The sequence below is a fragment of the Leuresthes tenuis genome, unplaced genomic scaffold, assembly GCF_036924035.1.
Source record: "Leuresthes tenuis unplaced genomic scaffold, fLeuTen1.0.hap1 SCAF_17, whole genome shotgun sequence".
Taxonomy (NCBI): domain Eukaryota; kingdom Metazoa; phylum Chordata; class Actinopteri; order Atheriniformes; family Atherinopsidae; genus Leuresthes; species Leuresthes tenuis.
Window position 1 is genome coordinate 264,274 of NW_027325371.1, and position 14,565 is coordinate 278,838.

At 48.8% G+C, this 14,565-nt stretch overlaps 1 protein-coding gene and 1 long non-coding RNA gene across 2 annotated transcripts; one reads left to right on the forward strand and one right to left on the reverse strand.

The window, feature by feature from the left end:
* The first annotated feature begins 1,265 nt into the window (after positions 1-1,265).
* On the forward strand, positions 1,266-11,060 carry rdm1 (RAD52 motif containing 1). Its single transcript, XM_072368643.1, has 8 exons — positions 1,266-1,575; positions 1,761-1,864; positions 2,133-2,312; positions 8,124-8,252; positions 8,329-8,482; positions 9,431-9,529; positions 9,684-9,757; positions 10,763-11,060. Exons 2-8 carry the CDS (start codon positions 1,766-1,768, stop codon positions 10,829-10,831), a joined length of 804 nt encoding a protein of 267 aa, XP_072224744.1. The 5' UTR covers positions 1,266-1,575; positions 1,761-1,765; the 3' UTR covers positions 10,832-11,060.
* On the reverse strand, positions 11,036-13,255 carry LOC140273129 (uncharacterized). Its single transcript, XR_011908003.1, has 3 exons — positions 13,203-13,255; positions 13,027-13,103; positions 11,036-11,119 (listed from the first exon to the last, which is right to left on the reverse strand). It is a non-coding gene; the product is annotated as an uncharacterized lncRNA (long non-coding RNA).
* Positions 13,256-14,565: the final 1,310 nt, after the last annotated feature.

Genomic DNA, 14,565 nt, shown 5'->3' on the forward strand with positions numbered 1-14,565 from the left:
ACTGAATTGAACTGAATTGAATTGAATTGAACTGAATTGAATTGAATTGAATTGAATTGAATTGAATTGAATTGGTACTGGTCCAAACTGTGTTTCACTTGCAGTCTGACATTTCTCTTGCTGTCAGGAAGCTGCAGGGTCTGCTGGACCAGGCTTTGGTGCTGCTACATATTACCAATTGAATTGTTGTTAGTTAACTTTTTTATACAACCTTTATTTAACCAGATAAAATCCAGACCTCTTTCACCAGGATGACCTGCTGAAGAAAGGCAGCAAAACACGTCATGGTGGTCAAAGACAGACAAACAACAACAACAGAGACAGTAAAAACAGCAGTGAAATCTGAAAAAGCACGAAAATAAGAGAAATTAAGTGCAGAAGTTGTAGAAACAGCAGCAATGTGAGAACATAGGCACCGTTTAAAAGATTTCCATCGTCTTTTTTCTTAAGATAAAGCGGAGGAAGAGAAGCCGAGTGCTTTTTTCCTGATTCAGTTCAGACTCGAGGAGCAGAAAGATGCAGAATGGCTTTCGGTTCTCCGAAGAAAAGTGCAGAAAAAGTGGGAACTAGGCCAAGAAGAGCCTCATGCACCAGAGTCATCGGGTGTGTAGCGTCCTGTGTCCAAGGGAGCCGGCGGGGGTCCAACCAGAGATGAAGCTGGAGTCAGGGAGAGAGGCAGCTGGTTGGTGCTGAAGGGCCCAAAATCACCGGAGTACAGGCAAGAAAGAGGCTGATATCAGAAACTTCTGAGCTTCAATTATTTCGATAATAAAAACCGAGCTTCACCCTTAATTTTGATGTCAAATTTTTGACATGAAGCTTAAATGAAAGCTCCTCATCAATAATGAATCCCAGGTACTTAGAAAAATAGAATAGAAAATACTTTCTTCATCCCCCAGTGGGGGAAATTCAAATTAGTCGAGTCGCTCAAATTTTTTAAAATATTTACAACGTTTCCTGTTCTTTCTGTTCCGGCCACCAAAGCTCCGGCTCCAGCTCTGACAAACTGCTGGGGGCTGGAGTTGTGGAGACCAACTCAAATGGGAGTGCCATGTTTAAAAATCCAGAGCCATGTTCTGAGTAAACAAGTGAATGAAATATTACTTTGACATGAAGGAAGGTGAAAATGTTTGTCTTTGTCTGTAATCTTTTCTATAAATTTCAAGCATGTACTTTCAGTCCACATGAGCTCAATCAGGAATATATGAATCTCAACATAATCAACAACTTTCAGGACAATAACAGAAAATAGCATGATTTTGATTGAATCGATGCAAAGTTTTTGTCAGAATAAGCGAATGGGTTTCTGACATTCTGATTGGGTCATTGCTTGTGTCGTCACTCTGTGACCTCATTGGCTCCGCCTCTCAGCGGAAGCGCGCTAAATTCAGCTTTGTATAAAAAATATACGTGCATGGGTATGAGGCTAGCTGTCTGTGACAGTAAATTAGCCGAACTTCACCGGCTTTAACTCATTTACGGAGATTCGTCTCTAGTTTAAATTCAGCTGTGGACGTCTTTCACCTCATGAGAAGTGCAGCGGAAAGCCGTCACATCGTTTCCGCAACATTCAAGGTAAAAGGGTAAAATAGCTGATAGTTTCCGTTAGCAGGAGTCTGACTTTAATGCCGACATGTTCAGTGGTTCCTCTGGAACAGAAACACGTCTTGTATCATGTTCTGTAATGAGAGTGGATCTGCTGACACTCAAACTAAGTTAAATGTGGAGATTTCTGACTGAGGTTTTGTTCGTTTTGTCAGCCGTGATGGAGGTGGACATCCTGGAGTTCCGGGTTCCTTTGGAGAACAACAAGACCGTGTTTGTTTGGGACATCCAACCGTCCCTGACCGAGGCCCAGATCTATGTGAGTGTACTTGGACCGGGTCTGAGCTCAGGACCTGGTTCTGGTTTGGAGCTAACCCTGACGTTGTGTTGGCTTCCGGTCATGTGACTGTTCTGAGCCTTTGGACAGCTGAGCTCTGATGTGATGCTTCCTGTTCTGATGTGATTAGATCTGAGAGGTGGTTTGTTTCTCGTCCTCTGGCAGCTCGCTGCCTGCGTGATGCTTCTGAGGAGGTCGCACGCCGTCACATGAGCACGCTCCGTAATAACAGCAGCCGTTTTGTTTTCAGGAGGAGCTGTTCGCTGTCTTCTCGACCTTTGGCCCTCTCTACCTGCTGAAGGTGTGTCCTAATGCTCCGCTCCACCCTCCCGGTTTCTACGCCCTCATCAAGTTCTACTCTGCTGCTCAGGCCTCGAGGGCTCAGCGGCTCACTGACGGTCGCCTGCTGTTCCAGAGATCTGCACTGAAGGTCAGCTTTCAGCTCAGGGGCCTCGGCTGTAACCAGGCAGAGGTCAGGGGCCTCTTCTTCTGCAGCAGCTATATCGGCTGTAACCAGGCAGAGGTCAGGGGCCTCTTCTTCTGCAGCAGCTATATCGGCTGTAACCAGGCAGAGGTCAGGGGCCTCTTCTTCTGCAGCAGCTACATCGGCTGTAACCAGGCAGAGGTCAGGGGCCTCTTCTTCTGCAGCAGCTATATCGGCTGTAACCAGGCAGAGGTCAGGGGCCTCTTCTTCTGCAGCAGCTACATCGGCTGTAACCAGGCAGAGGTCAGGGGCCTCTTCTTCTGCAGCAGCTATATCGGCTGTAACCAGGCAGAGGTCAGGGGCCTCTTCTTCTGCAGCAGCTATATCGGCTGTAACCAGGCAGAGGTCAGGGGCCTCTTCTTCTGCAGCAGCTATATCGGCTGTAACCAGGCAGAGGTCAGGGGCCTCTTCTTCTGCAGCAGCTATATCGGCTGTAACCAGGCAGAGGTCAGGGGCCTCTTCTTCTGCAGCAGCTATATCGGCTGTAACCAGGCAGAGGTCAGGGGCCTCTTCTTCTGCAGCAGCTACATCGGCTGTAACCAGGCAGAGGTCAGGGGCCTCTTCTTCTGCAGCAGCTACATCTGCTGTAACCAGGCAGAGGTCAGGGGCCTCTTCTTCTGCAGCAGCTACATCTGCTGTAACCAGGCAGGGGTCAGGGGCCTCTTCTTCTGCAGCAGCTATATCGGCTGTAACCAGGCAGAGGTCAGGGGCCTCTTCTTCTGCAGCAGCTATATCTGCTGTAACCAGGCAGAGGTCAGGGGCCTCTTCTTCTGCAGCAGCTATATCTGCTGTAACCAGGCAGGGGTCAGGGGCCTCTTCTTCTGCAGCAGCTATATCGGCTGTAACCAGGCAGGGGTCAGGGGCCTCTTCTTCTGCAGCAGCTATATCGGCTGTAACCAGGCAGACGTCAGGGGCCTCTTCTTCTGCAGCAGCTACCTCGGCTGTAACCAGGCAGAGGTCAGGGGCCTCTTCTTCTGCAGCAGCTACATCTGCTGTAACCAGGCAGAGGTCAGGGGCCTCTTCTTCTGCAGCAGCTACATCTGCTGTAACCAGGCAGACGTCAGGGGCCTCTTCTTCTGCAGCAGCTACATCGGCTGTAACCAGGCAGAGGTCAGGGGCCTCTTCTTCTGCAGCAGCTACCTCGGCTGTAACCAGGCAGAGGTCAGGGGCCTCTTCTTCTGCAGCAGCTACATCTGCTGTAACCAGGCAGACGTCAGGGGCCTCTTCTTCTGCAGCAGCTACCTCGGCTGTAACCAGGCAGGGGTCAGGGGCCTCTTCTTCTGCAGCAGCTATATCGGCTGTAACCAGGCAGAGGTCAGGGGCCTCTTCTTCTGCAGCAGCTACATCGGCTGTAACCAGGCAGAGGTCAGGGGCCTCTTCTTCTGCAGCAGCTACATCTGCTGTAACCAGGCAGACGTCAGGGGCCTCTTCTTCTGCAGCAGCTATATCTGCTGTAACCAGGCAGGGGTCAGGGGCCTCTTCTTCTGCAGCAGCTACATCGGCTGTAACCAGGCAGAGGTCAGGGGCCTCTTCTTCTGCAGCAGCTACATCTGCTGTAACCAGGCAGAGGTCAGGGGCCTCTTCTTCTGCAGCAGCTACATCTGCTGTAACCAGGCAGACGTCAGGGGCCTCTTCTTCTGCAGCAGCTACATCGGCTGTAACCAGGCAGAGGTCAGGGGCCTCTTCTTCTGCAGCAGCTACATCTGCTGTAACCAGGCAGAGGTCAGGGGCCTCTTCTTCTGCAGCAGCTATATCGGCTGTAACCAGGCAGAGGTCAGGGACCTCTTCTTCTGCAGCAGCTATATCGGCTGTAACCAGGCAGAGGTCAGGGGCCTCTTCTTCTGCAGCAGCTATATCTGCTGTAACCAGGCAGAGGTCAGGGGCCTCTTCTTCTGCAGCAGCTATATCTGCTGTAACCAGGCAGAGGTCAGGGGCCTCTTCTTCTGCAGCAGCTATATCGGCTGTAACCAGGCAGAGGTCAGGGGCCTCTTCTTCTGCAGCAGCTATATCTGCTGTAACCAGGCAGAGGTCAGGGGCCTCTTCTTCTGCAGCAGCTACATCGGCTGTAACCAGGCAGAGGTCAGGGGCCTCTTCTTCTGCAGCAGCTACATCGGCTGTAACCAGGCAGAGGTCAGGGGCCTCTTCTTCTGCAGCAGCTATATCGGCTGTAACCAGGCAGAGGTCAGGGGCCTCTTCTTCTGCAGCAGCTACATCGGCTGTAACCAGGCAGAGGTCAGGGGCCTCTTCTTCTGCAGCAGCTACATCTGCTGTAACCAGGCAGAGGTCAGGGGCCTCTTCTTCTGCAGCAGCTATATCTGCTGTAACCAGGCAGGGGTCAGGGGCCTCTTCTTCTGCAGCAGCTATATCAGCTGTAACCAGGCAGAGGTCAGGGGCCTCTTCTTCTGCAGCAGCTATATCGGCTGTAACCAGGCAGAGGTCAGGGGCCTCTTCTTCTGCAGCAGCTACATCAGCTGTAACCAGGCAGAGGTCAGGGGCCTCTTCTTCTGCAGCAGCTACATCGGCTGTAACCAGGCAGAGGTCAGGGGCCTCTTCTTCTGCAGCAGCTATATCAGCTGTAACCAGGCAGAGGTCAGGGGCCTCTTCTTCTGCAGCAGCTACATCAGCTGTAACCAGGCAGAGGTCAGGGGCCTCTTCTTCTGCAGCAGCTACATCGGCTGTAACCAGGCAGAGGTCAGGGGCCTCTTCTTCTACAGCAGCTACATCTGCTGTAACCAGGCAGAGGTCAGGGACCTCTTCTTCTGCAGCAGCTATATCGGCTGTAACCAGGCAGAGGTCAGGGGCCTCTTCTTCTGCAGCAGCTACATCGGCTGTAACCAGGCAGAGGTCAGGGGCCTCTTCTTCTGCAGCAGCTACATCGGCTGTAACCAGGCAGAGGTCAGGGGCCTCTTCTTCTGCAGCAGCTACATCGGCTGTAACCAGGCAGAGGTCAGGGGCCTCTTCTTCTACAGCAGCTACATCTGCTGTAACCAGGCAGGGGTCAGGGGCCTCTTCTTCTGCAGCAGCTACATCGGCTGTAACCAGGCAGAGGTCAGGGGCCTCTTCTTCTGCAGCAGCTATATCTGCTGTAACCAGGCAGAGGTCAGGGGCCTCTTCTTCTGCAGCAGCTATATCGGCTGTAACCAGGCAGAGGTCAGGGGCCTCTTCTTCTGCAGCAGCTACATCGGCTGTAACCAGGCAGAGGTCAGGGGCCTCTTCTTCTGCAGCAGCTACCTCGGCTGTAACCAGGCAGGGGTCAGGGGCCTCTTCTTCTGCAGCAGCTATATCGGCTGTAACCAGGCAGAGGTCAGGGGCCTCTTCTTCTGCAGCAGCTACATCGGCTGTAACCAGGCAGAGGTCAGGGGCCTCTTCTTCTGCAGCAGCTATATCTGCTGTAACCAGGCAGAGGTCAGGGGCCTCTTCTTCTGCAGCAGCTATATCGGCTGTAACCAGGCAGAGGTCAGGGGCCTCTTCTTCTGCAGCAGCTATATCGGCTGTAACCAGGCAGAGGTCAGGGGCCTCTTCTTCTGCAGCAGCTACCTCGGCTGTAACCAGGCAGAGGTCAGGGGCCTCTTCTTCTGCAGCAGCTATATCGGCTGTAACCAGGCAGAGGTCAGGGGCCTCTTCTTCTGCAGCAGCTATATCGGCTGTAACCAGGCAGAGGTCAGGGGCCTCTTCTTCTGCAGCAGCTATATCTGCTGTAACCAGGCAGAGGTCAGGGGCCTCTTCTTCTGCAGCAGCTATATCGGCTGTAACCAGGCAGAGGTCAGGGGCCTCTTCTTCTGCAGCAGCTACATCGGCTGTAACCAGGCAGAGGTCAGGGGCCTCTTCTTCTGCAGCAGCTATATCTGCTGTAACCAGGCAGAGGTCAGGGGCCTCTTCTTCTGCAGCAGCTATATCTGCTGTAACCAGGCAGAGGTCAGGGGCCTCTTCTTCTGCAGCAGCTACATCGGCTGTAACCAGGCAGAGGTCAGGGGCCTCTTCTTCTGCAGCAGCTACATCTGCTGTAACCAGGCAGAGGTCAGGGGCCTCTTCTTCTGCAGCAGCTACATCGGCTGTAACCAGGCAGAGGTCAGGGGCCTCTTCTTCTGCAGCAGCTACATCGGCTGTAACCAGGCAGAGGTCAGGGGCCTCTTCTTCTGCAGCAGCTACATCGGCTGTAACCAGGCAGAGGTCAGGGGCCTCTTCTTCTGCAGCAGCTATATCGGCTGTAACCAGGCAGAGGTCAGGGGCCTCTTCTTCTGCAGCAGCTATATCGGCTGTAACCAGGCAGAGGTCAGGGGCCTCTTCTTCTGCAGCAGCTATATCTGCTGTAACCAGGCAGAGGTCAGGGGCCTCTTCTTCTGCAGCAGCTATATCGGCTGTAACCAGGCAGAGGTCAGGGGCCTCTTCTTCTGCAGCAGCTATATCGGCTGTAACCAGGCAGAGGTCAGGGGCCTCTTCTTCTGCAGCAGCTATATCGGCTGTAACCAGGCAGAGGTCAGGGGCCTCTTCTTCTGCAGCAGCTATATCGGCTGTAACCAGGCAGAGGTCAGGGGCCTCTTCTTCTGCAGCAGCTATATCGGCTGTAACCAGGCAGAGGTCAGGGGCCTCTTCTTCTGCAGCAGCTACATCTGCTGTAACCAGGCAGAGGTCAGGGGCCTCTTCTTCTGCAGCAGCTATATCGGCTGTAACCAGGCAGAGGTCAGGGGCCTCTTCTTCTGCAGCAGCTACATCGGCTGTAACCAGGCAGAGGTCAGGGGCCTCTTCTTCTGCAGCAGCTACATCTGCTGTAACCAGGCAGACGTCAGGGGCCTCTTCTTCTGCAGCAGCTACATCGGCTGTAACCAGGCAGAGGTCAGGGGCCTCTTCTTCTGCAGCAGCTATATTGGCTGTAACCAGGCAGAGGTCAGGGGCCTCTTCTTCTGCAGCAGCCTGATAACTGAAGGCTCTGCCTCCCACTCTGCTTTTAGGGGCCTGATAACTGAAGGCTCTGCCTCCCATTCTGCTTTTAGGGGCCTGATAACTGAAGGCTCTGCCTCCCATTCTGCTTTTAGGGGCCTGATAACTGAAGGCTCTGCCTCCCATTCTGCTTTTAGGGGCCTGATAACTGAAGGCTCTGCCTCCCATTCTGCTTTTAGGGGCCTGATAACTGAAGGCTCTGCCTCCCATTCTGCTTTTAGGGGCCTGATAACTGAAGGCTCTGTCTCCCATTCTGCTTTTAGGGGCCTGATAACTGAAGGCTCTGCCTCCCATTCTGCTTTTAGGGGCCTAATAACTGAAGGCTCTGCCTCCCATTCTGCTTTTAGGGGCCTGATAACTGAAGGCTCTGCCTCCCATTCTGCTTTTGGGGGCCCGATAACTGAAGGCTCTGCCTCCCATTCTGCTTTTAGGGGCCTGATAACTGAAGGTTCTGCCTCCCATTCTGCTTTTAGGGGCCTGATAACTGAAGGCTCTGCCTCCCACTCTGCTTTTAGGGGCCTGATAACTGAAGGCTCTGCCTCCCATTCTGCTTTTAGGGGCCTGATAACTGAAGGCTCTGCCTCCCATTCTGCTTTTAGGGGCCTGATAACTGAAGGCTCTGCCTCCCACTCTGCTTTTAGGGGCCTGATAACTGAAGGCTCTGCCTCCCATTCTGCTTTTAGGGGCCTGATAACTGAAGGCTCTGCCTCCCATTCTGCTTTTAGGGGCCTGATAACTGAAGGCTCTGCCTCCCATACTGCTTTTAGGGGCCTGAGCTGGCGTTTAAACGGTTGACCTGTGACCTTTGCGTGTGCGCAGGTGAAGCTGAGCTCCAAGCAGACGCCTCACTTCCTTTTTGACAGCAGAGCAGCTCTGAGCCACGCCCGCTGCCTGGAACTGGCCAATCACTGCCTGGGCTTCAACGGCTGGAGCTCTGACATCATCACAGTGAGACACACCCCTCATGGCTTTACTCAGGTGTGGTGCTGCTGAGCAGGTGACTTCCTGTCTGTGTCCTCCTCAGCTGAAGGAACTCACCAGCGAAGAAGAAGGAGAGGAGGAGGGAGGAGTCAGACAGAGGAGGCTGAAGTTCGGCTGTCTGATGAAACTCTGCTTCCCTCGCCACGGAGTGACGACCAGAGGAGCTGCGGTGCTGGAGGACAGCTTCACCTGCTCAGGTGTGTGTGTTACCGTCCCTTGTTACCTTTCCAGTGAGTAAAACTAAGTGAACCCCTGATCCAGCAGCTTCAGCAGCAGTGAGCTGCAGTGATGGTTTCCTGTGGGACGTTATCAGTCTCTCTCATGGTTCTGGAGGAATCTCGGCCAGTTGGGTGACCTTTAACCTTTATCATGCTAACTGAGGCCTGCAGAGTCTGAGATGTAGCTCTGGGCTTTTTCACCTTGGGGTGACCTTTAACCTTTATCATGCTAACTGAGGCCTGCAGAGTCTGAGATGTAGCTCTGGGCTTCTTCACCTTGGGGTGACCTTTAACCTTTATCATGCTAACTGAGGCCTGCAGAGTCTGAGATGTATGACCTTTAACCTTTAGCATGCTAACTGAGGCCTGCAGAGTCTGAGATGTATGACCTTTAACCTTTATCATGCTAACTGAGGCCTGTAGAGTCTGAGATGTAGCTCTGGGCTTCTTCACCTTGGGGTGACCTTTAACCTTTATCATGCTAACTGAGGCCTGCAGAGTCTGAGATGTATGACCTTTAACCTTTAGCATGCTAACTGAGGCCTGTAGAGTCTGAGATGTAGCTCTGGGCTTTTTCACCTTGGGGTGACCTTTAACCTTTAACATGCTAACTGAGGCCTGTAGAGTCTGAGATGTAGCTCTGGGCTTCTTCACCTTGGGGTGACCTTTAACCTTTATCATGCTAACTGAGGCCTGCAGAGTCTGAGATGTATGACCTTTAACCGTTAGCATGCTAACTGAGGCCTGCAGAGTCTGAGATGTATGACCTTTAACCTTTAGCATGCTAACTGAGGCCTGTAGAGTCTGAGATGTAGCTCTGGGCTTTTTCAGAGTTTGCCTCCAGTGAGTTTGGATGTGACGGCTGTTTCTGTTTGGATCAAAGTGTGTTGATGTTACGTGCATGTGTGTGTATGTGTGTGCGTGCAGGTCCAGATGTTCTCCTCCAGAGGCGCTGCAAGCTGCAGAGGTCGGTGAGAGAGAAAGCTCTGGTTCAGGCCTTCACCACAGTGCTGCTCATACTTCTTGGTACTACAGGACACACCTGTTGTGTGCGTGTGTGTGTGCACGTGTGTGTGTGTGTGTGTGCACGTGTGTGTGTGTGTGTGCACGTGTGTGTGTGTGTGCACGTGTGTGTGTGCACGTGTGTGTGTGCTGACTCCAGTCCGGTGTGTCTCTGCAGGTAACGGTAAGGTGATGGTGGAAGTCAAACAGACCTCGGATCAGTCTGCAGATGAGACTGAAGGAGTCCTGCAGGTGAGCTCACCTGATGGTCTCACCTCCTTATAAGGATCATGACTTTCTATCAGGTGTTTTTCCAGCTGCTTTTAAACAAACCCTTCAGTTCGAAGCCCGTCTCTGAACTCCCATTTTCATCCCAAGTCTGACGGAGAGTTTTTAATCGGTTACAAACTTTTTAAAAGGAGTTTTGAGTTCAGTCTCATCACAGGACTGAACCTTTTAAGAGTTTTAATCATCTTCATTTAACTGCTGAAGCTTTTCGATCCTTTTATCCTGTGTTGAGGCCCTTCATTGGTTCAAATCATTCTTCTGAGGCCCGTCGCTCTTGAGGGGTACCTCAGGGGTCCACTGTGGGCCCCCATAATGCCCTTGGGGCCAGTTTTATCCTTTCATTGTTTTGCAGATGATATTTAAATAAATGTGCCTATTAAAGGTTAAAGTATTGAACTGGTTGGACAGTAAGACATTTAAATGGAAGTCAACAGAAACTGTGGTGTTTGGAGCAGCTGACATTTGAATCTGATCAACAGATCAGTTCTGCTTCACAGCTCTGACTTGTCCTCTAATGATTTAGAAAGACTTCTCCATAACCTGAGGATCAGGCTTCAGGGAGTTCACTCGTCTCTTATCGGGACCAGAAAACTGAAGCATATTACCCAGTTGTGGCCTCTCCACTGGCTTCCTGTTGAGTTTAGACGAGTTGAAGGTTGTAAATGGGCCGGCACCATCATATTTATGGGATGTTCTCCATCTTTAGGACTGGATAGTGTAGAGGTGAGATTGGAGACCTGGGTTCGAATCCCCTGCATGAAAGGTTCTGCCCTGAGGCAAGCCTTCCGACCCGTGTCAGCTTTGGATAAAAGCGTCTGCTAACGTCTTTATTATCCGGTCGGATTATCCAATCGGGTCCTTCCACTTCCAGGCGTCCAGACTCAGACTACTTTTTAAAACTCTTCTGAAAACACATTTTTACTTGAATTCAGTGTGTGTTTTTACTCATTCATTTGTCTATTTTTGCAGGTAAATGAGTTTTCATTGTCTGAGGAAGAGGAGGCTGAGGATGAAGAGTGGGATCTGACTGTGTCATAGAGCCGCTGTGGTGCATGCTGGGAATCTGAGTTCTGCTTCACTTTAATGCCGCAGCTGCGCTCTGATTGGCTGATTGTGCTCAGGCGTGTCAGAGATGGACAGGAGACGCTCTGTGATGCTGAAACCTTTATTGCAGAGGAAGAATCAGAACAAAGCTGTGGTACCAAGCAGAACCGGGACTTTGCAGAAGGTGAAGAGCAGCTCAGCTCATCGTCTGCCAGGACCCTTCGCCAACTTCGTCTTCTGAGCTGGAGTGAAGCTCAGGTCTCCCCCCACCACCACGAAGCCCTGTTCGCATCAACAACCAGCAGGGAGTATTAACTGGACTCTGACACTCGGTCTCAGATACCCTGTACGTAAGTTCTGACAAATAAAGAGTTAATTCAAACTAAAAGTGTTTCCTTAATACTGCAAACAGGAAAAAACAGGTGAATTTACAGAAAAGATTCTAAAGGGAAAACGTCTCTTTAAAAGTTAAATGAGGATTTTTATTCTCTTTAAAATGAGCTCTTATCAGGAGTGAGGTACCTCTGTGCGTTCTTTTATCAGTAAGGATGTCAGGATGGAAACGGTGACCTAAAGAGTGAAATCAGAGCTGCACACTCCGAGGCTCCTGCTCTAAAAACTGCTCAGATGTTCTGCTGCAGCTCATCAGGCTTCAGGCTTGTTTAAAGGTTGGGAAACCCACAGAGCTGCTCTGCCTGCTGACTCCTCGTCTGATTGGTTACTCAGGGCTGTGATGTCACAGTCTCCTGGTCTTTCACTTCAAAGGCAAATCTTTAAATGTGGAACAACGATACGCATCAGATCAGGTTTGTAAATGTTATGCTTTTCTTGTCTTGTTGACCACTCAAATTTCTCTTCCACATGAATTTCTAACCCGTTTCTGTAATAGTGTATGTATCTGTCAGTTTGTATTCATTTAAAAGCTGAAGTCATCTGAAACTGAACTGTAAAGATAAAGTCCTGTTCAGTCCAGCTCCATCCCAACTCGCTGTAAACTAGTTCAAATTGATTGTAATCCAGATTAGTTTAATTCATCCTTCCTGGAGCCCATCTCTGCTCCACAGCAGCAGGCTTCACCTGGAGAGGCCACCAGTCCATCAGTGACAAACACACACTCCTGAGTATGGAACAAGCATAGAACCCAGCCAGAGAACCCAGCGGAGCTTAGAACCAGAACCTTCTTGCTGTGAGGAGACTAAGCCCCACACCACTGTGCAGCCCTTTCAGACCAATTTATTTAATACTAAGTCATAAAAAGTTGTCCATCTGAAGAATCCAATAGAGCACACCAGAGGAAAACTTAACGGTCTGTAGGTCAACAGAACATGGATGAATATGACTCATTATTTAGATTTAGCTTGCATATAAACTAATTAAAAAAACCAGTAAAACCCTTTGATATAAACTAGTAAAAAGCTTTGATATAAATTAGTAAAACCCTTTGATATAAACTAGTAAAAAGCTTTGATATAAACTAGTAAAAGCTTTGATATAAACTAGTAAAAGCTTTGATATAAACTAGTAAAACCCTTTGATATAAACTAGTAAAACCCTTTGATATAAACTAGTAAAACCCTTTGATATAAACTAGTAAAAAGCTTTGATATAAACTAGTAAAACCCTTTGATATAAACTAGTAAAAAGCTTTGATATAAACTAGTAAAACCCTTTGATATAAACTAGTAAAAAGCTTTGATATAAACTAGTAAAAGCTTTGATATAAACTAGTAAAAGCTTTGATATAAACTAGTAAAACCCTTTGATATAAACTAGTAAAACCCTTTGATATAAACTAGTAAAACCCTTTGATATAAACTAGTAAAAAGCTTTGATATAAACTAGTAAAACCCTTTGATATAAACTAGTAAAACCCTTTGATATAAACTAGTAAAAAGCTTTGATATAAACTAGTAAAACCCTTTGATATAAACTAGTAAAAAGCTTTGATATAAACTAGTAAAACCCTTTGATATAAACTAGTAAAACCCTTTGATATAAACTAGTAAAACCCTTTGATATAAACTAGTAAAACCCTTTGATATAAACTAGTAAAAGCTTTCCCTGGTGGCTCACCATAGTTGTGTATGAATTTATGATACATTATACCAGCTGAGACGAAGGTATTTAGTAACATCCTGAACAGCTGTTTTCAGGTATAAGGTGGGGGTGTACGGCAGCTCCAAACTCACATCGTAATACTTGATCGTTCCCTGAGTTAAGATCAGTTCTTCTGGCAGAGGAATCGGCACGCCGTCACCAAACCAAGCTGCACAGACACACAAGCCGTGTTCTCAGTGTTCTGACCAGAACTGATCGTGTGTCAGACTGATGTTTATGTACAGTGAAACAACCAGTGACCTCTGACCTGCCAAGAAGTCGCTGGCTCTGTCGTTCAGGAGCGCATTCAGAGGCCTCACCTGCTCAAAGACAAAGACACGAATCATTCTGGGGATGTTTTCAGGATGTGTGCTCAGATGGTGGAGAGGAAAGTATTAAATAAGAAGAAATAGACGTCATACCAAAAGTTTTCTCACTTTGTTCTGGGTCACAATTTTACAGCTGGAGAAAAAACAAACCCATTTTAGGTTGTGTGTGTGTAACTGTTTCCTGCATTCATAGGGTCCAGAAATGGGGCGCCCACCAGAATTAAGGGGTCCAATGTGGTTTTTAGGGCTAAGACTTGGTTTTAGCTTTATGAGTAGAACTGGGTCGGGGTTATATTTAGGGTAAGGCGTTGGTTTTAGCTTTATGAGTAGAACTGGGTTGGGGTTATATTTAGGGTAAGGCATTGGTTTTAGCTTTATGAGTAGAACTGGGTCGGGGTTATATTTAGGGTAAGGCGTTGGTTTTAGCTTTATGAGTAGAACTGGGTTGGGGTTATATTTAGGGTAAGGCGTTGGTTTTAGCTTTATGAGTAGAACTGGGTTGGGGTTATATATAGGGTAAGGCGTTGGTTTTAGCTTTATGAGTAGAACTGGGTTGGGGTTATATTTAGGGTAAGGCGTTGGTTTTAGCTTTATGAGTAGAACTGGGTCGGGGTTATATTTAGGGTAAGGCATTGGTTTTAGCTTTATGAGTAGAACTGGGTTGGGGTTATATTTAGGGTAAGGCATTGGTTTTAGCTTTATGAGTAGAACTGGGTTTGGGTTATATTTAGGGTAAGGCGTTGGTTTTAGCTTTATGAGTAGAACTGGGTCGGGGTTATATTTAGGGTAAGGCATTGGTTTTAGCTTTATGAGTAGAACTGGGTTGGGGTTATATTTAGGGTAAGGCGTTGGTTTTAGCTTTATGAGTAGAACTGGGTTTGGGTTATATTTAGGGTAAGGCGTTGGTTTTAGCTTTATGAGTAGAACTGGGTCGGGGTTATATTTAGGGTAAGGCATTGGTTTTAGCTTTATGAGTAGAACTGGGTCAGGGTTATATTTAGGGTAAGGCGTTGGTTTTAGCTTTATGAGTAGAACTGGGTCGGGGTTATATTTAGGGTAAGGCGTTGGTTTTAGCTTTATGAGTAGAACTGGGTCGGGGTTATATTTAGGGTTAGGCGTTGGTTTTAGCTTTATGAGTAGAACTGGGTTGGGGTTATATTTAGGGTAAGGCGTTGGTTTTAGCTTTATGAGTAGAACTGGGTTGGGGTTATATTTAGGGTAAGGCGTTGGTTTTAGCTTTATGAGTAGAACTGGGTCGGGGTTATATTTAGGGTTAGGCGTTGGTTTTAGCTTTATGAGTAG